Source organism: Bufo gargarizans, chromosome 1 (assembly GCF_014858855.1).
Source record: "Bufo gargarizans isolate SCDJY-AF-19 chromosome 1, ASM1485885v1, whole genome shotgun sequence".
Taxonomy (NCBI): domain Eukaryota; kingdom Metazoa; phylum Chordata; class Amphibia; order Anura; family Bufonidae; genus Bufo; species Bufo gargarizans.
In genome coordinates this window covers 41,314,081-41,335,993 of record NC_058080.1, presented here as the reverse complement: position 1 = coordinate 41,335,993, position 21,913 = coordinate 41,314,081, and the positions used below count along the sequence as shown (strand labels likewise).

Genomic DNA, 21,913 nt, shown 5'->3' with positions numbered 1-21,913 from the left:
TAACTTCTTGTGTCATGTTGCCATAGTGTATGGCCAGTGATGTGAAACTGTCTTCCACAACCTCGCCTTTGTAGCATTGTTTGGCTGTTCCTCATCTGTTTCAGTTACTGACTTTCAACCTACATATGACAGTTGAGATCATAATCACCTGCTTGGTATAATTGGTTGATCATACACCTGACTATAAAATCAGGTACAAAATCCATGACTTTGGGCAAATGTACCTAGAACTGATGCTGTTTTGAAGGCAAAGAGTGGTCGCACAAGTTAACGAGTGGATTTAGATTTCTCTTTTGTTCATTCTCGTTTAAGGCCTCTTTCACACTTGCGTTGTCCGGATCCGGCGTGTACTCCACTTGCCGGAATTACACGCCGGATCCGGAAAAACGCAAGTGAACTGAAAGCATTTGAAGACGGATCCGTCTTCAAAATGCTTTCAGTGTTACTATGGCAGCCAGGACGCTATTAAAGTCCTGGTTGCCATAGTAGTAGTGGGGAGCGGGGGAGCGGTATACTTACAGTCCGTGCGGCTCCCCGGGGCGCTCCAGAATGACGTCAGAGCGCCCCATGCGCATGGATCATGTGATCCATGCGATCACGTCATCCATGCGCTTGGGGCGCCCTGACGTCACTCTGGAGCGCCCCGGGAGCCGCACGGATGGTAAGTATGCTGCTCCCCGCTCCCCACTACACTTTACCATGGCTGCCTAGGGTTGGGCAATATACCGGTATCACGATATACCTCGGTATTAAAAAAACGGCGATATGGCGATATCGCCGTTTCCTAAATACCGCGGTATTTTGTGACGTCATCAAAGAGGTCAGCGCACATTGTGCGCTGACCTCTTCTAAACGTGCGTCCGCCCGCTTCTAACAACTCGCCTTCAGGAACTGACTGATCACTTACCGCCCGCCCCTGCACCTTGCTCTTCCTCTCGCTTCTGGCCTGCCTCCTTCTTGCTCCGTCTCCCTTAGTCAAGTCTCCACCCACCATCTGACATAATCACCGTCGTCACCCACCAGTGACTACTGTCTCTGGAGAGACTTTTCCTGCTGTCTGATGACAAAGTTATAAACTTACTACTTCCCGCAGCGGCCGCCCCGGCTCTCCCTCCTCCTCCTCCTCGCTCCCATAAGACCTTATTATAACGCTCCTTGTGGCCCCCCCCCCCCATACAGTGCAACGCCTCCTTGTGGCCCCCCATACAGTGCAACGCCTCCTTGTGGCCCCCCATACAGTGCAACGCCTCCTTGTGGCCCCCCATACAGTGCAACGCCTCCTTGTGGCCCCCCATACAGTGCAACGCCTCCTTGTGGCCCCCCATACAGTGCAACGCCTCCTTGTGGCCCCCCATACAGTGCAACGCCTCCTTGTGGCCCCCCATACAGTGCAACGCCTCCTTGTGGCCCCCCATACAGTGCAACGCCTCCTTGTGGCCCCCCATACAGTGCAACGCCTCCTTGTGGCCCCCCATACAGTGCAACGCCTCCTTGTGGCCCCCCATACAGTGCAACGCCTCCTTGTGGCCCCCCATACAGTGCAACGCCTCCTTGTGGCCCCCCATACAGTGCAACGCCTCCTTGTGGCCCCCCATACAGTGCAACGCCTCCTTGTGGCCCCCCATACAGTGCAACGCCTCCGTGTGGCCCCCCATACAGTGTAACGCCTCCGTGTGGCCCCCCATACAGTGGCAACGCCTCCGTGTGGCCCCCCATACAGTGCAACGCCTCCTTGTGGCCCCCCATACAGTGCAACGCCTCCGTGTGGCCCCCATACAGTGCAACGCCTCCGTGTGGCCCCCCATACAGTGCAACGCCTCCTTGTGGCCCCCCATACAGTGCAACGCCTCCGTGTGGCCCCCCATACAGTGCAACGTCTCCTTGTGGCCCCCCATACAGTGCAACGCCTCCGTGTGGCCCCCCATACAGTGCAACGCCTCCGTGTGGCCCCCCATACAGTGTAACGCCTCCGTGTGGCCCCCCATACAGTGTACGCCTCCGTGTGGCCCCCCATACAGTGTAACGCCTCCGTGTGGCCCCCCATACAGTGTAACGCCTCCGTGTGGCCCCCCATACAGTGTAACGCCTCCGTGTGGCCCCCCATACAGTGTAACGCCTCCGTGTGGCCCCCCATACAGTGTAACGCCTCCGTGTGGCCCCCCATACAGTGTAACGCCTCCGTGTGGCCCCCATACAGTGTAACGCCTCCGTGTGGCCCCCCATACAGTGTAACGCCCTCCGTGTGGCCCCCCATACAGTGTAACGCCTCCGTGTGGCCCCCCATACAGTGTAACGCCTCCGTGTGGCCCCCATACAGTGTAACGCCTCCGTGTGGCCCCCCATACAGTGTAACGCCTCCGTGTGGCCCACCCATACAGTGTAACGCCTCCGTGTGCCCCCCATACAGTGGTAAACGCCTCCGTGTGGCCCCCCATTACAGTGTAACGCCTCCGGTGGCCCCCATACAGTGTAACGCCTCCGTGTGGCCCCCCATACAGTGTAACGCCTCCGTGGTGGCCCCCCATACAGTGTAACGGCCTCCGTGTGCCCCCCATACAGTGTAACGCCTCCCGTGTGGCCCCCCATACAGTGTAACGCCTCCGTGTGGCCCCCCATACAGTGTAACGCCTCCGTGTGGCCCCCCATACAGTGTAACGCCTCCGTGTGGCCCCCCATACAGTGTAACGCCTCCGTGTGGCCCCCCCTACAGTGTAACGCCTCCGTGTGGCCCCCATACAGTGTAACGCCTCCGTGTGGCCCCCCATACAGTGTAACGCCTCCGTGTGGCCCCCCATACAGTGTAACGCCTCCGTGTGGCCCCCCATACAGTGTAACGCCTCCGTGTGGCCCCCCATACAGTGTAACGCCTCCGTGTGGCCCCCCATACAGTGTAACGCCTCCGTGTGGCCCCCCATACAGTGTAACGCCTCCGTGTGGCCCCCCATACAGTGTAACGCCTCCGTGTGGCCCCCCATACAGTGTACGCCTCCGTGTGGCCCCCCATACAGTGTAACGCCTCCGTGTGGCCCCCCATACAGTGTAACGCCTCCGTGTGGCCCCCCATACAGTGTAACGCCTCCGTGTGGCCCCCCATACAGTGTAACGCCTCCGTGTGGCCCCCCATACAGTGTAACGCCTCCGTGTGGCCCCCCATACAGTGTAACGCCTCCGTGTGGCCCCCCATACAGTGTAACGCCTCCGTGTGGCCCCCCATACAGTGTAACGCCTCCGTGTGGCCCCCATACAGTGTAACGCCTCCGTGTGGCCCCCCATACAGTGTAACGCCTCCGTGTGGCCCCCATACAGTGTAACGCCTCCGTGTGGCCCCCCATACAGTGTAACGCCTCCGTGTGGCCCCCCATACAGTGTAACGCCTCCGTGTGGCCCCCCATACAGTGTAACGCCTCCGTGTGGCCCCCCATACAGTGTAACGCCTCCGTGTGGCCCCCCATACAGTGTAACGCCTCCGTGTGGCCCCCATACAGTGTAACGCCTCCGTGTGGCCCCCCATACAGTGTAACGCCTCCGTGTGGCCCCCATACAGTGTAACGCCTCCGTGTGGCCCCCCATACAGTGTAACGCCTCCGTGTGGCCCCCCATACAGTGTAACGCCTCCGTGTGGCCCCCCATACAGTGTAACGGCCTCCGTGTGTGGCCCCCCATACAGTGTAACGCCTCCGTGTGGCCCCCCATACAGTGTAACGCCTCCGTGTGGCCCCCATACAGTGTAACGCCTCCGTGTGGCCCCCCATACAGTGTAACGCCTCCGTGTGGCCCCCCATACAGTGTAACGCCTCCGTGTGGCCCCCATACAGTGTAACGCCTCCGTGTGGCCCCCCATACAGTGTAAACGGCCTCCGTGTGGCCCCCCCATACAGTGTAACGCCTCCGTGTGGCCCCCCATACAGTGTAACGCCTCCGTGTGGCCCCCCATACAGTGTAACGCCATCCGTGTGGCCCCCCATACAGTGTAACGCCTCCGTGTGGCCCCCCCATACAGTGTAACGCCTCCGTGTGGCCCCCCATACAGTGTAACGCCTCCGTGTGGCCCCCCATACAGTGTAACGCCTCCGTGTGGCCCCCCATACAGTGTAACGCCTCCGTGTGGCCCCCCATACAGTGTAACGCCTCCGTGTGGCCCCCCATACAGTGTAACGCCTCCGTGTGGCCCCCCCATACAGTGTAAAGCCTCCGTGTGGCCCCCCAATACAGTGTAACGCCTCCGTGTGGCCCCCCATACAGTGTAACGCCTCCGTGTGGCCCCCCATACAGTGTAACGCCTCCGTGTGGCCCCCCATACAGTGTAACGCCTCCGTGTGGCCCCCCATACAGTGTAACGCCTCCGTGTGGCCCCCCATACAGTGTAACGCCTCCGTGTGGCCCCCCCATACAGTGTAACGCCTCCGTGTGGCCCCCCCATACAGTGTAACGCCTCCGTGTGGCCCCCCATACAGTGTAACGCCTCCGTGTGGCCCCCCATACAGTGTAACGCCTCCGTGGGGCCCCCCATACAGTGTAACGCCTCCGTGTGGCCCCCCATACAGTGTAACGCCTCCGTGTGGCACCCCCCATACAGTGTAACGGCCTCCGTGTGGCCCCCCATACAGTGTAACGCCTCCGTGTGGCCCCCCCATACAGTGTAACGCCTCCGTGTGGCCCCCCCATACAGTGTAACGCCTCCGTGTGGCCCCCCATACAGTGTAACGCCTCCGTGTGGCCCCCCATACAGTGTAACGCCTCCGTGTGGCCCCCCATACAGTGTAACGCCTCCGTGTTGGCCCCCCATACAGTGTAACGCCTCCGTGTGGCCCCCCCATACAGTGTAACGCCTCCTGTGTGGCCCCCCCATACAGTGTAACGCCTCCGTTGTGGCCCCCCCATACAGTGTAACGCCTCCGTGTGGCCCCCCATACAGTGTAACGCCTCCGTGTGGCCCCCCATACAGTGTAACGCCTCCGTGTGGCCCCCCCATACAGTGTAACGCCTCCGTGTGGCCCCCCCATACAGTGTAACGCCTCCGTGTTGGCCCCCCCATTACAGTGTAACGCCTCCGTGTGGCCCCCCCATACAGTGTAACGCCTCCGTTTGGCCCCCCCATACAGTGTAACGCCTCGTGTGGCCCCCCATACAGTGTAACGCCTCCGTTGGCCCCCCCATACAGTGTAACGCCTCCGTGTGGCCCCCCCATACAGTGTAACGCCTCCGTGTGGCCCCCCCATACAGTGTAACGCCTCCGTGTGGCCCCCCATACAGTGTAACGCCTCCGTGTGGCCCCCCCCATACAGTGTAACGCCTCCGTGTGGCCCCCCCATACAGTGTAACGCCTCCGTGTGGCCCACCCCATACAGTGTAACGCCTCCGTGTGGCCCCCCATACAGTGTAACGCCTCCGTGTGGCCCCCCCATACAGTGTAACGCCTCCGTGTGGCCCCCCCATACAGTGTAACGCCTCCGTGTGGCCCCCCCATACAGTGTAACGCCTCCGTGTGCCCCCCCATACAGTGTAACGCCTCCGTGTGGCCCCCCCATACAGTGTAACGCCTCCGTGTGGCCCCCCCATACAGTGTAACGCCTCCGTGTGGCCCCCCCATACAGTGTAACGCCTCCGTGTGGCCCCCCCATACAGTGTAACGCCTCCGTGTGGCCCCCCCTACAGTGTAACGCCTCCGTGTGGCCCCCCCATACAGTGTAACGCCTCCGTGGGCCCCCCCATACAGTGTAACGCCTCCGTGTGGCCCCCCCATACAGTGTAACGCCTCCGTGTGGCCCCCCCATACAGTGTAACGCCTCCGTGTGGCCCCCCCATACAGTGTAACGCCTCCGTGTGGCCCCCCCATACAGTGTAACGCCTCCGTGTGGCCCCCCCATACAGTGGTAACGCCTCCGTGTGGCCCCCACATGACAGTTAAGCGCTCCGTGTGGCCCCCCATACAGTGTAACGCCTCCGTGTGGCCCCCCCATACAGTGTAACGCCTCCGTGTGGCCCCCCCATACAGTGTAACGCCTCCGTGTGGCCCCCCCATACAGTGTAACGCCTCCGTGTGGCCCCCCCCATACAGTGTAACGCCTCCTTGTGTGGCCCCCCCATACAGTGTAACGCCTCCTTGTGTGGCCCCCCCATACAGTGTAACGCCTCCTTGTGGCTTTTTTCTTTTAAACGGGTATTTATCGCGATATATATCGTTATCGCGATAAATTTGTTAATATCGTTATCGTCTGAATATTTTTGATAGCGTCCCGGCAGCCATGGTAACCATTGAGAAAAAGCTAAACGTCGCATCCGGCAATGCGCAGAAACGACGTTTAGCTTAAGGCCGGATCCGGATCAATGCCTTTCAATGGGCATTCATTCCGGATCCGGCCTTGCGGCAAGTGTTCCGGATTTTTGGCCGGAGCAAAAAGCGCAGCATGCTGCGCTATTTGCTGCGGCCAAAAAACGTTCCGTTCCGGAACTGAAGACATCCTGATGCATCCTGAAGGACGGACTGTCCATTCAGAATGCATTAGGATAATCCTGATCAGTATTCTTCCGGCATAGAGCCCCGACGACGGAACTCTATGCCGGAAGAAAAGAACGCAGGTGTGAAAGAGCCCTAATTTTGTTAGTTAATAAAAATAAACTTATTACCAGTTCTATTTTTAAAAGCATTCTTACTTTACAGCTCCCCCCCCCCCCCCCTAAACCTGCCTAAAGCTTTTGCACAGTACTCTATATACAGACTGTATTCTGCTGAAACAGGAAATAGCCTTAAAAAAAGCAACATTTTTTAGTTTCGTTCCTGCATGCAGGATTTTTTTCTCCCATTAAGGGTACTTTTAAACTTGCGGCAGAGGATTCCGGCAGGCAGTTCCGTCGCCGGATCTGTCAAAACGTGAGCAAACTGATGGCATTTGTCAGACGGATCAGGATCCTGATCCGTATGACAAATGCATTGAAATGCCGGATCCGTCTCTCCGGTGTCATCCGGAAAAACGGATCCGGCATTTTTATTTAATTTTTTTTTCACATTTTCTGTGGTCTGAGCATGCGCAGACCGCAATGCCCGATCCGTTTTGCCGGAAAACACTCGGGGCCGGATCCAGCATTAATGCATGTGAATGGGAAAAAATGTTTCGGCATTCCAGCAAGTGTTCTGGAATTTTGGACGTAGATAATACTGCGTCCTGAAAAGTCAAAAAGACTGAACTGAAGACATCCTAATGCATCCTGAACGGATTGCTCTACATTCAGAATGCATTGGGATAAAACTGATCAGTTTTTTTCCGGTATTGAGCCCCTAGGACGGAACTCTATGCCAGTAAAGAAAAACGCTAGTGTGAAAGTACCCTTAAAATATCAGTTTTTCAATGTTTTTCGATGCTCAGAATAGGACAGATTTGTTGTTTTTTAATTTAGCGTTTTTGTGGCAGCTCAGAAGAACAGAGAGCTAAACACAGATGTGAAAGAGCCCTTATGGAGAGTAACGAATCGATTTGACTCATTAGCAGGACTTCTTCACCTGTGAGGGGTTGTCCCTGCAGATGAAGAAGTGCCCATCGGCCGCAAGATTGACAAGGCTGAACATTTAGCCCACCCCCCGACAACTTCCTTTCTGCACCACTGCTCCAATTAGCCGAGCAAGGGCAAAGGCTTTGGCTTCAGAGCAGTGACTGCGCAGGTGCAAACTACCCGGAACTGTAGCGGTGCCTACCGAATGCTCATATTTTTGGGTGTCGTCCCCCCCCCCCCCCCCTGCTATATTCGGAATCGCATCCCCATGTGTTGTACTGCAGCAGTTCTTCCATGTCTACTCCTTGTAAACTCCTCCCCGTATACGTCAGGGTGTTGCCGTGTGCAGGGCTCATGACCTGGGGCTGTGGCCTCTATATATAGAAGATTTTCTCAGCTGTTTGGAACTGGTTTCTCTGAACCAAGGCGTGGGTATAAGGCCATCCTCAAAGGCAATGCTGAATATGCAGCTATTAGGAGATCAATTTCCTAAGTAAATATGATAAGAATATACTGATCCTTGTGATTCTCTATTACATAACTGCTGTGTATATCTAATATTCACTTTAAAAAAAAATAATATAAATATATATTATACAGTCCTAACCTGCACAAGCGTCCGGCTGCGATTGACATTCGCTCTTCAGCATGAAGCGCTGGTTTAGAAAATTATGCCGTTCCCATTCACTTCTATGGGACGGCTAGGTCTGTTCAAGTGGATAGGACAGAGCCGTCCCGTAGAAGTGAATAGGGGCGCCATAGTTGTAATTGCACTGCAGCAGCAGTGCTGCCTCCTCTTTAAGCAGCTGAACAGCGGGAGTGCCAGGTGTCAGACCCCCACTGATCTGATATTGATTATTTATCCTGAGGATAGGTCATCAGTAGTAGAGACCTATCTAGAGACCTCCAGAGAGAACTTTACAACCTTCACTGACATTACATTATCTTTTGAAGCTCTCTTCCAGTGGACTCTGTGTTTGGGCCTGTACAGAAGCAGCATAGCTCAGTGTTCACAGCTTATGTTTTTGGAGAGAAAAAAAAATAGGTGTTTTTCTAAATCTTGCCACAATAGCACACCCTGCAAGTTTTAAAATCACATTTATAAAAAATGTCCTACCGGGGCTGAGCTATGCAACCTGGTCACGTGGTGCCCTGCCTCTGCTTCCTCTTTGCTCCAAGAACACGTGCTGTTCATTGTGCACGTGATCCTGGAGCTTCCGTACCACCTACCTTGAACATGTCAGTCAAGGAATGACCACACGTTCATGGACTGCCCCCTGCTCTCCCCAAGCCAGTGGCGCTTAATGTAAACCTGGCGCCCAACCCCCTTGTCCCCACTGCCCAATCGTGTTCAGGATGGCCGTGTGCATAACCCCTTACGGACCGCTATATGAAAGGGGCTAACCACTGACACAACCCTTGACCCCCCCCCCCGCCCTCTCAAGTTTGCCGGTGCAGAACCCCCTTCACAGGTATCCAGCTTGCCATGGTATATCTAAGCCATGTACAGAGGGCGGGAGCTCCCTCCCCCATTGGACCGCTGCACTACTGTGGCAGCGTCCCGATGGTTACCATGGCACCTGGATGCCTTCACAAGGATTGCTTGCCATGGTATATCTAAGCCTGATCTAAGGCAGTGTACTGCAGTGTATTGTAGAGGCATCAGACCGACTGGATCTTCAAGAACCAAGTGGGTCTGGGTCAAAATATTGTAAAAAAAAAAAATGTATAAAAATTAAACCTAAAATACACATGTTTGGTATTGCCTCGTCCGTAACAACCTCATCTATAAAATGATCACGTTACTTATCCGCACAGTGCACGCCATAAAAAAAAAAGGAAAAACAATGACAGAATTACAATTTTTGCCTATCTTTCCTCCTAAAAAATGGTATAAAAAGTGATTAAAAAAAATGTATGTACCCCACAATAGTACCAATCAAACCAGCATCTCATCCCGCAAAAAATGAGCCCCTACCGAAGAAAATCGCCCATAAAATAAAAAAAATATGGCTCTCAGAACATGGCAACACAAAAACAAGATTTTATGCTATTCAAAAATGCTTTCACTGTGTAAAACTTAACAAAAATATAAATGATAGACTTATTGGGTATCGACGTTTCCGTAACAACCTGTTCTATAAAAATATCACCTGTTATGCCCCCTCAGGTGAATGCTTTAAAAATAAATAAATAAAAATGATGCCAGAACAGGCATTTTTTTGTCACCTCGCCATACAAAATCTATAATATAGAGTGTTAAAAAAGTCGTATGTACCCCAAAATGATACCAATGAAAACGTTACCTCATCCTGCAAAAAATGAACCCCCCCACATAAGACAACCACTCAAAAAATAAAAACCAATGGCACACGTAAACCAATCCATCAAAATCTGCGCTGCAAAAGCCATATGGCGCTCTTCTTTTCCGAGTCCTGCCATGTGCCTCCACATCAGTTTACCACCACCTATGGGGTGTTGCCGTATTCAGGAGACAATGGGTAACACATTTTGGGGTGCTTTTTCTCCTTTGACCCCTTGTGAAAATGAAAAATTTGGGGTTAAAATTTAATTTTATTGGAAAAAATTGTAATTATTCATTTTTACAGTTATGTGTTTCTATATTCTATGAAACACTTGTTAGGTCAATACACTACCCACACAATGAATGCCTTGAGGGGTGTAGTTTCCAAAAAGGAGTCACTTTTTGCTGGTTTACTTTCTAGGGGTACCTCAGGGTCTCTTAAAATGTGACATGCCATTCAAAAACCATCCCAGCAAAAGCTGCCCTCCAAAAACCATATGGAGCTCCTTTCATTCTGAGTCCTACGATGCGCCCATAGTGCTTCCGATCCATGACTCTGCTACATATCTTAAGGATTTCTGACCTATTCAAGTAATGGGTCCACATTTATAACAATGGGTCCACAATATATATGGCCTCAGGCTGTTCTTGCGGATACAGACCTATTTGACTAGTATGATTTCACGATCCATCCGCACTGCAAAAAGGCAGTGCATGTGGTACTCCTTTGCGTTGCGAATGGCCGAAATGCCATAGAAGCACTTTATAGTGTTTCCATGGTCTTCTGCTATGTGCCTTCACTTTACACCGCTCCGTATACTGCGGTATGCAGAGCTGTTCAAGTGAGGGCTCATGCACACAAGTGTGCTGCCCACTTTGTGCATTGGGGATAGCAATTTGCGGTCCCCAATGCACGGGCACCATCCGTATGGCTGGTGCTGACGGATGCAGACCCATTCAATTTGAATTGGTCTGCGATCCGTCCACATTGCAAAAAAAATAGAACATGTGAAAATAGAACAAGAGACTGGGTCTGCATCTGTGATGCGGTGCAAAAACATCCGGTGCCTCTATATTGCAGGCTGCAGTATGGGCACCAGCCAACTACAAACGTCTGCATGAGCCCTGAATCAGCATCCTTGTATATGCGGACCCGCCATTTGCAGCCCGTCATATGGGCACGGACAGCCAGCGCCCATGTGTATGAGGCCTAGGGAGGGGGGGGGGCAGTTCACATCACCGTTTCATTTTCCGTTATTTTGATCTGTCAGAAGAAGTGGAAAAAGGATCCTGTAAAAAAATGGATCCTTTTGCATTCGTTTTAGCCATTTCTGTCTAAGATCAGTTTTTTTTTCCAAGCAGAACAATATGCAGGACTTCTGTTCTGTCAGAAAAAATGTATCTCAGACACAAATGGCTAAAACGGATGCTAATGTGCATAACGGATGCAACAGGATCTTTTTTTTTTTTTTTTTTTTTTTTTTTATAGGCTACCCTCTTTTCTGTTCTTCTGACGGATCAGAATAATGGAAAAGAAACGGTGATGTGACCGCCCTCTAAGTCATCACTATCTGATCGGAGTGGGTCCAACACCTGAGACCACCGCTGCTCAGCAGTGTGATTGTAGCTTAGCCTGGGCCATGACTTAGGGGCAGCTCACCCACACAGAAGTAAATGGGGCTGCGATACCATATATAGCCGTTATACAATGTACCGCGCTGTGAACGGAATGATATCTGGAGCACCTTGGCATCTTGGGACAGTTGTTTGGCAGACCCATAGAAACACCCGGAAGCACTTCTGTGCACTTTTGGGTCTGTATCTCTGCACTACAAAAAATATAACATGTCCTGTCTTTTGAGAAATGTTATTGTTTAGACAGGCACCCTATATCCAGATAAGTACAATTTATTAAATAAAATAAGAAATAAAACATAGAACATAAGATTTTTTCCCCCAAAGAGTGCAACTAAAAATATTGAATAATAAATCTTCTCTAAAAAAGACACAAAAAGGGCAAAAACGACAAATATCGACACCACCGGAGATATAGGTATGGTAGGTTATTGGCCTGGTTGATGCACTAGGCCGTACCTAAATAAATTTAGATCAGGTATCGACACCTATATAAGCAGTAGGTACAGTCTGCATCGATTTAAATAAAGAATCCTTCCCTTATAAGACAGATGGCGCAGAGCATTATCATCTCAATCAGGGACAGTTTCCCATTTCCAGTGTTAGCAGACAATACAGTGAGATGCGAAAGTTTGGGCAACCTTGTTAATCGTCATGACTTTCCTGTATAAATCGTTGGTTGTTACGATAGAAAAATGTCAGTTAAATCTATCATATAGGAGACACATACAGTGATATCTGAGAAGTGAAATGAAGTTTATTGGATTTACAGAAAGTGCGCTATAATTGTTTAAACAAAATTAGGCAGGTGCATAAATTTGGGCAGCACAAAAAATAAATGACATCAATATTTAGCAGATCCTCCTTTTGCAGAAATTACAGCCTCTAAACGCTTCCAGTAGGTTCCAATGAGAGTCTGGATTCTGGTTGAAGGTATTTTGGACCATTCCTCTTTACAAAACATCTTTAGGTCATTCAGGTTTGATGGCTTCTGAGCATGGACAGCTCTCTATAAGTCACACCACAGATTTTCTATTATATTCAGGTCTTAGGCTGCCGGACTAAGACTACTGCATGTCCGACTTTTTAGTCCGGCGGCCCCTCAACGCGCACTGCCGTGCGGGAGCTCCTCCCCCGTCCCTATTATAGTCAATGAGGACGGAGCGGCAGTCCGGCGGCACGGCGAAATAGCAGCAGGACAGATCCGAAAGGGTGAATAACCTGTCGGATCCGTCCTGCCGCTAGTGTGAAAGTAGCCTTAATGAGCCCTTATGGTAAAGTAAGTGCATGCTGTTTCAGTCTGGTTGCCTAGCGCTAAGTGTGTATCAGACAGATAGCCAGTGAAAACACTGTTATACCTGAGACAAGTGGGGATCTGACTTTTGGGATATACAATATGATAGCATGGTCTAATGTGCATTAGATCACTTTGATTACTGTGATTCACTGAGCGATAGCAGAGTTGAGTGTGTATCCAACCATTTGTAGCATAAAAAACTGTGCAAAGAGAACTGTGCAGCTCATATTCAGTCTGTATAATATACAGCACAGACCAAAAGTTTGGACACACCTTCTCATTCAAAGAGTTTTCTTTATTTTCATGACTATGAAAATTGTAGATTCACACTGAAGGCATCAAAACTATGAATTAACACATGTGGAATTATATACATAACAAAAAAGTGTGAAATAACTGAAAATATGTCATATTCTAGGTTCTTCAAAGTAGCCACCTTTTGCTTTGATTACTGCTTTGCACACTCTTGGCATTCTCTTGATGAGCTTCAAGAGGTAGTCACCTGAAATGGTCTTCCAACAGTCTTAAGGAGTTCCCAGAGATGCTTAGCACTTGTTGGCCCTTTTGCCTTCACTCTGCGGTCCAGCTCACCCCAAACCATCTCGATTGGGTTCAGGTCCGGTGACTGTGGAGGCCAGGTCATCTGGCGCAGCACCCCATCACTCTCCTTCATGGTCAAATAGCCCTTAAACAGCCTGGAGGTGTGTTTGGGGTCATTGTCCTGTTGAAAAATAAATGATGGTCCAACTAAACGCAAACCGGATGGAATAGCATGCCGCTGCAAGATGCTGTGGTAGCCATGCTGGTTCAGTATGCCTTCAATTTTGAATAAATCCCCAACAGTGTCACCAGCAAAGCACCCCCACACCATCACACCTCCTCCTCCATGCTTCACGGTGGGAACCAGGCATGTAGAGTCCATCCGTTCACCTTTTCTGCGTCGCACAAAGACACGGTGGTTGGAACCAAAGATCTCAAATTTGGACTCATCAGACCAAAGCACAGATTTCCACTGGTCTAATGTCCATTCCTTGTGTTCTTTAGCCCAAACAAGTCTCTTCTGCTTGTTGCCTGTCCTTAGCAGTGGTTTCCTAGCAGATATTCTACCATGAAGGCCTGATTCGCACAGTCTCCTCTGAACAGTTGTTCTAGAGATGTGTCTGCTGCTAGAACTCTGTGTGGCATTGACCTGGTCTCTAATCTGAGCTGCTGTTAACCTGCGATTTCTGAGGCTGGTGACTCGGATGAACTTATCCTCCGCAGCAGAGGTGACTCTTGGTCTTCCTTTCCTGGGGCGGTCCGCATGTGAGCCAGTTTCTTTGTAGCGCTTGATGGTTTTTGTGACTGCACTTGGGGACACTTTCAAAGTTTTCCCAATTTTTCGGACTGACTGACCTTCATTTCTTAAAGTAATGATGGCCACTCGTTTTCATTACTTAGCTGCTTTTTTCTTGCCATAATACAAAATCTAACAGTCTATTCAGTAGGACTATCAGCTGTGTATCCACCTGACTTCTCCACAACGCAACTGATGGTCCCAACCCCATTTATAAGGCAAGAAATCCCACTTATTAAACCTGACAGGGCACACCTGTGAAGTGAAAACCATTTCAGGTGACTACCTCTTGAAGCTCATCAAGAGAATGCCAAGAGTGTGCAAAGCAGTAATCAAAGCAAAAGGTGGCTACTTTGAAGAACCTAGAATATGACATATTTTCAGTTGTTTCACACTTTTTTGTTATGTATATAATTCCACATGTGTTAATTCATAGTTTTGATGCCTTCAGTGTGAATCTACAATTCTCATAGTCATGAAAATAAAGAAAACTCTTTGAATGAGAAGGTGTGTCCAAACTTTTGGTCTGTACTGTACGTGCATATATAATTTACTTTATAACTATATCAGTATGCATTGCTGGGGATCAAAAGCCTTACTAGTGAAAAAGGTAAATATATGTGAACATAATCATGATTGCCATGTCTGTGATTGGAATAGTGCTCTGTGCATCACTGTCATATAGCTCTGGAGGAGGTGAAAAGCACAGCTAGAGTACAGCACTGCCGGGAGACAAAAATAGTCAAATTGCTTCAAAACGCACTCTGTGCGTGTTACTTTTAGAAGGAGACAGGATTTGGATGGTCTATTGCCCTATTCAGGTGTTGGTGGCTCACGATGGGGGAAGTAGTATTGCGTAGTGTGTTCCTTACTGATTTTTCAGCTCAGCCTAATTAATTCTGTCCCTCATACACTAGTCTAGAATGGGGGAATTTGCTAACTGGCTGTAGTCGAAGCACTCGCCCTGAAAAGAGCGACCACCAGCCGCAGGAACCTCGGGCCAGACCTAGTCGTTCCTTTCCTTCATCTGCCTACAAGCACCATCCGACGCTTGTATTATTAGTTCTCATAAATGTACACTCAGTTTAATATATAAAAAATGTTGCGACTACTGAGTTAGTCTGTCAGAATCGACAAACTATCTATCTCACACTGTGTCATCCTTAAATTTTTAATGACCCGGATTACCCTTTTAAGAAAATATCACCCTCTTTTTTTATTTTTATTGGCTAAGATGGTGGATCAGCATGTACAAGCTATATTTTTTAATTGTTTGTCGCATAAACTGTATTAGCGAGCCAGATATCTGCACAAGCTGCTGGGTCTTAGCAGACCTAGATCAGTTCTGCATTGTACAACCTCTTTGGGACGGTTTTTCCACTTTATTTTATTTAATTTTTAACAAAAGGTAAATAATGCTTATTTTGTACAATGGTCCAACCATATTTTACAAAAATAGAGAAGTACACGTAAAGCTGCATAAACCTGTCACCAGCCAGTATCTGTGTATGCAGAGATATGAGGTTACACAATTGTGTAAAAGGAGTGTGGGGGATACTGTCAAAAAAAAAAAAAAAGGGGGTCCGGTACTGAGGAATATTGTAGAAGGGGTAGAAGAATTGAAATCAGAATAGGTATGTCATGGGCCTGCATAAAAAGTTGCGTTTTTGGGTTTGTGCATTACAGATCTGTGTTGCATGGGTTTTCAGTATATAACTTAAACCGCCCACCTCCTGTTGTCTCATAGTGACCAATACATGGTTCATGTACAGAGGCTCTAAAGAGGCTTGTAGAGGCATTGTGAACTCAGGTCCCATAGGTGGCATCCACATCTATTGGACTGAGATTAGAATACTCCTTTAATTAACTAGTTTGTTTATTGGTACTCTGAGGGATGTATAACTTCTTGTTCCTATTCCAGATATTCAGAGAGAGCAAGAGAAAGTCAAACGATCTATAAAGGAGACGGCAAAGAAAGGCAACCGGGAGGCATGTATTATATTAGCGAAGGAGGTGGTCCAGTCGAAACGAGCAGTAAATAAGTTGTACGCTTCAAAGGCGCAAATGAACTCAGTGCTTATGAGCATGAAGAACCAGCTGGGTGAGTAGATGGTGACAATGGCAAGGGTGAATGTTGGGTTCTTGTGTGAGCGGCCATAGGCTGGGTATTTGAGGGCATGCTAAATAGATCACAAATCAGAGCAGACCTTGCACATAAATAATAGGAGCTCATTCACACTTGAGGGTGCCACTCCTTCAAGAACATAAATTTTGCAAAAATCACAGAAAAAGATGCAAAACATTCTGCACCACATGATAACTGAATATGCGGATGTACATGGCAACATTAATAAGGAAAAAAGCACGGAAAATAATGCACTAGCACAATAGATGCAAACATTATATATGGACTAAGCCCTCACTCTGACATGATAAAATCTGAGATTCTCAGACAATATATTTTGATCAAAACACATCTGTGCCTGCCTACCAGCGCCAAGGTGGTCTCAGTCAGGCAGGTCCTACTCTAAACCTACCTATGCCGTTGGGCATCTATATTCAGGAGAGCAGACCCTGCACATAAATAATAGGAGCGCATTCACACTTAAGGGGTGCCATGCCTTCAAGAACATAAATTTGGCAAAAATCGCTGAAAAAGATACAAAACATCCTGCACGATATGATAACTCAATATGCAGATGTACATAGCAACATTTATAAGGAAAAAAAAAGTGTTTTGATAAAAATATATTGGCTGGGAGTTTTATCATACCAGAGTGAGGGCTTAGTCCATATATAATGTTTGCATATATTGTGTTCATTATTTTACATGATTTGTTTCCATGCTAAATAGACGTGCAAACCTAAAGGCTTCTATTCCTGTATGCCAAATAAAAAGATACATTTCCATCTCTGTACAGGAATGGGCCCAGTTTGGCTGCCTGTGCGTGGCAAACCCCTACTTTGGTGCAGTATTTATGTCATGCAGTCGTTAACAAGGGACGACTAACATTGTTTTTTAGATACCTTGTAGTCGTAGTCAGATCCTCAAGATTGCAAGAGGCTGCTTATCACTGTGCTTTACAATTATAGTAAAGTTTCCTTACAAATTGTGTAGAGGATGCCATGAGGGTTTATTTTCCTGAGAAGGTTTTTTTTAAAGTATTGATATGCAATGATGACCACAAATATCACTATACCGCTATATACAATATTTTATGAGCAAATCCTGTATGTACATCATTTTAGTTTATTATATCATACCCTCTTTACATGTTGATTTGGTCTAACTTTAATATATACTTACAGCTGTACTCAGAGTTTCCGGGTCCTTACAGAAGAGCACTGAAGTTATGAAAGCCATGCAAAATCTAGTAAAGATTCCAGAGATCCAAGCCACCATGAGAGAACTTTCTAAAGAAATGATGAAGGTAAGAGTAAAAGTACAGAACATCAGAAACCGAGAATAATATAAGAAATCAAACACAAACCCTGATTGACTGGGACAGGAAACTGTCATTGATTTTACGTTTCAAGGCTATAGGCACCTTTGAGCGTGTTTTAACTGTACTGCATGTACTTTGAGAGATGAAACATTTTGTACCACTGTGGCTTCTGCAGCCTGCGTATATTACAATACAGTACAAGCTGCTCAATACCATTCTTTGCCAAATCCATCAGGCATGCTCCCTCATGGCTGAAGGTTCTTTTACATGGACCGATGTGTCAGGCAATTATCGGGAACAAAGCAGACATTCCCGATAATTGTCTGTCCGTCAGCAGAGATGAGGCCTGCATTTGCATGCAGCAATCACCTCCGCTGTATAAAAACAAGCAATCACTAGTGTGATCACTTATCCCCACAGAAAATCATAGTTCCTGGTCAGGGGTGCACCTAGCCTTTTTGCGGCCTGAGGCAAAAATTCAAATGGTGCACACCCCCATGTCAAATTCTCAACCTTCCCTAAAGCCCTACTGTTAAAGACATATTTGGAAAACATAATATTTAGCACTACAGAACATACAGTTGAATAAAGCACCATGCGTCTTACCTCCAGTGACGTCTCCTCTGATGTAGACAGTCTCTTTCCTGATCTTCTCATTCAGACCAGACCGCCATGATTATTTCTTTCAACCTTCTCTTGTCTCTTTAGAGTTTGACACATAGAGGTCTTAGTTTGCTACTATTCCATCATCCTCCCCACCTTCTAAACACCCCAATACTGTGCCCACTGTGCTCCTCATTACTATACTGCAGAAACAGGTCATCCCCCTGAAAATTCTAGTTCCACACAGATAGTGCCCCCTTCAATAATTATTGGCATTATGCCCCTGACACAAATGGTGTCATAAACTTAGTGTCTCCCAAAAATAATTGTGCCAAACTGGTACTGTGCAAGGTTGCCCCCACCTTAAAATTCCCCCTAAAAGTCCCACCAATAGAATTAATTACCTGCCAGAGTACCCTTACTGTTAAGTGCTGCCAAGAGTAATAATATACCCATAGTGCCCTTAATTAGTAGTTGTGTTCCCCATAGTCCCCCCAGTAGTAATAAAGTTCACCATAATGCCCCCCAGTAGTAGTAATTCCCTTTATATTGTGAATAAATAAATGTGTGCCAGTACAAAAAATACCCCCTTAGGCCTCTTTCACACGACCGTTTTTTTTCTGTTTGCGGGCCGTTTTTTGCATTTCGTATACGGAACCATTTATTTAAATGGTTCCGCAAAAAAAACAGAATGTGCTCTCTATGCATTCCGTTTTCGTATTTCCGTTTTTAAGTTCCGTTGAAAGATAAAACATGTCCTATTATTGACGCAAATCAAGTTCCGTGGCTCCATTCAAGTCAATAGGTCAGCAAAAAACAACGGAACACATATGGAAATGCATCCGTATGTCTTCCGTATCCGTTCCATTTTTGCAGAACCATTTATTGAAAATGTTATGCCCAGCCCAATTTTTTCTATGTAATTACTGTATACTGTATATGCCATACGTAAAAACGGAAACAAAAAATGGAACGGATCCGTGAAAAACGGACCGCAAAACACTGAAAAAGCCATACGGTCGTGTGAAAGAGGCCTTACAATGTGTGCCAGTACAAAAAATACCCCTTAAGGCTCGTTCACACGAACGTGTGAAGCCCGTGCTGTGGACCGCAATGCACGGGCACCGTCCTTGGGGCAGCCGCATGGGGATCGTGGACCCATTCACTTTAATGGGTCCGCGATCCCTCCGTACCGCAAAAAGATAGAGCATGTTCTATCTTTTTGCGGTGTGGAGGCACGGAACGGAACCCCAGAAAAACTCTGTAGTGCTTCCGTTCCGCATCTCCGGATTTGTGGACCCTTTGAAGTGAATGGGTCCGCATCTGTGATGCAGAATGCACACGGAACGGTGCCCGTGTATTGCGGATCCGTAAATGCGGTCCGCAATACGGAAACGGGCAGCACACGCAGCCCTTACAATGTGTGCCGGTACAAAAAATACCCCCTTACAATGTGTGCCAGTGCAAAAATAAAGCCTTATAGTGTGCACCAGTCCTGAGGAGGGCGACATTTGACTCTAGAGAGATGAGTGCTTCCACAATGGAAGAGCTCATTGCCCAGGGCCCTGCCGCCACTCCCACTTTGTCCCAGGTTGTGCTGTCGGAGGCAATCACCTTGCCTAATTGGCGGTGCACCCCTGTTACTGGGAAGTAGAGTGCTGTTTAGACAGAGCATATTCCCTACAGACCGTACCTTTTATTGCTTTAAACATGATGATGTTCCTCATTTAAATAAAGCCTCAACAGCTTTCCCTTGGCATGGCCGACGTCCACGTATTAAGTTGCTGAAGTTAATGGCAGGTAGGGATGATGGAGGACTGGCCTTCCCTAATATATGGGATTACAGTCCGGCTTGTATTGCCATTGCTCGGCTCTGACAGTGGAAGCAGGTTTGTGATCGGACTCGAAGGTGTGAGGGGTTGTTTCTTGTACTCTCTGACAAAGCCCTTTGAAATAATTATTTCTGGAAATAAGTGGCTTCAGCGAATGTACTATGTAGTAAAGCCTTACTTTCCCTAGGCTGGCATTATAGAAGAGATGTTAGAAGACACATTTGAAGGAATGGAAGACCAGGATGAAATGGAAGAAGCGGCAGAAATGGAAATAGATAAGATTCTCTTTGAAATCACAGCAGGTAAAGAGGAAAGTGATCCATGTGATGTTCAATGAGCGATTACAGGATCTGATTATAAATTGCTAAAGCAGAAAAATGTAAAGACCCCTCTCCTGACATGTCTGTTTTGTAGCTGCTCGCATTCCCCATGTGATAACAATTCTGGAGTAGCTGTCATTCCTTTATTATTCCTGCTAGAAGTTTGTATTGGAGAATTAGGCTACTTTCACATTAGCGTTTTCAATTCCGCTATTGAGATCCGTCATAGGATCTCAATAGCAGAATAAAACACTTCCGTTTTGTCCCCATTTATTGTCAATGAGGACAAAACTGAACGAAACAGAATGTACCAAAATGCAAGCAGCGTTTTTCTGTTCGCAGTGTGGTGCGGAGCAAGACGGATCCGTCCTGACACACAATGTAAGTCAATGTGGACGGATACGTTTTCTCTGACACAATAGAAAACTGATCCGTCGACCATTGACTTTCAATGGTGTTCAAGATGGATCCGTCATGGCTATAGAAGACATAATACAACCGGATGCATGCGGTTGTATTATTGTAACGAAAGCATTTTTGCAGATCCATGACGGATCCGCAAAAAAATGCTAATGTGAAAGTAGCCTTAGATGGGTGTTGCCAGTCGGGGGGGGGGGGGTCCTGCTCAGTCTGACACTGTCCGTACGGATTTGGATAATATCAGACTGTGCAAGGACACCCCCCAACTGGTAACACTCAGCTGGACCTTCACTGCAAAATGCCAGTAATTAATTTGTATAATTCATAACTTCTAGCAGGAATAATAAAGGGATGGCACAACATAGAGTCCAGAATTTGTATTACATGGGGAGTGCAAGTCGTTACTAAACCAGACATGTCCGGAGAGGGAACAGGTCCTCTTTGAAGGGATTTTTTAGGGGAAAGTGTGTGTGTGTAGTAGTACACTCGCCGTTTTCCTGGAAGTCTCCATGACAGCACACTCGGAGACTGACTTCCTCTGATAGGACAGGAAAAAACACAGAGGGGTTAAAAACCCCACCCCTTCCCCTCGTCGCCAGTGTATTTTAACAGAAACCAGGATGAAGGGTAGAACCAAAAAGATATATAGGATATAGAAGGGCGGGAAATACGTGCTGTCATGGAGACTTCTAGAAAACCGGATTACCGGTGAATGTAATACTCATTTCCCCAGTCGTCTCCATGACAGCACACTCGGAGAACTAACAAAGTGAAACCACTCAGGGAGGGACTATAGCAACCAGGACCTTGCGTCCAAAGGCCATATCCTCATTGGCAAATACATCCAGCCTATAATGTTTAGTAAAAGTATGGGCTCTTTCAAGTGGCCACCCTGCAAATCTGCTCCAGGAAGGCAGAGGCCCAGGAGGTGGATACTGCTCTTACTGAATGGGCTCTGAGAGAAGGAGGCGGCTCTTTACCAGAGGCTCTATATGCTTCCGTAATAGCACTCCTTATCCAACGGGATATGAAGCTCTTAGCTGCTTTCCTACCTCTATTAGGGCAAAAAAACTGACCACATTTTTGTCTATCCTCCATTCTCTGGTAGCTTCTATATAACGAAGAACTGCCCTTCTTACATCTAAGTTATGGAATTTCGCTTCCTGCTCATTCCTGGTATTGGCACAGAACGAGGGAATGACAATATCTTGGGGCTTGTGAAAGGTGGATA

The 21,913-nt window shown here is 48.1% G+C and overlaps 1 protein-coding gene across 1 annotated transcript in view; it reads left to right on the top strand.

Annotated features, from left to right (window-relative positions):
* The window catches only part of CHMP3 (charged multivesicular body protein 3), a 43,932-nt gene that overhangs the window by 7,331 nt on the left and 14,688 nt on the right, over positions 1–21,913 (top strand). The window contains exons 3-5 of the mRNA XM_044295215.1: positions 15,983–16,162; positions 17,371–17,492; positions 20,130–20,244. Coding sequence (XP_044151150.1) covers positions 15,983–16,162; positions 17,371–17,492; positions 20,130–20,244 — 417 coding nt within the window. The remainder of the gene's footprint in view (positions 1–15,982; positions 16,163–17,370; positions 17,493–20,129; positions 20,245–21,913) is intronic.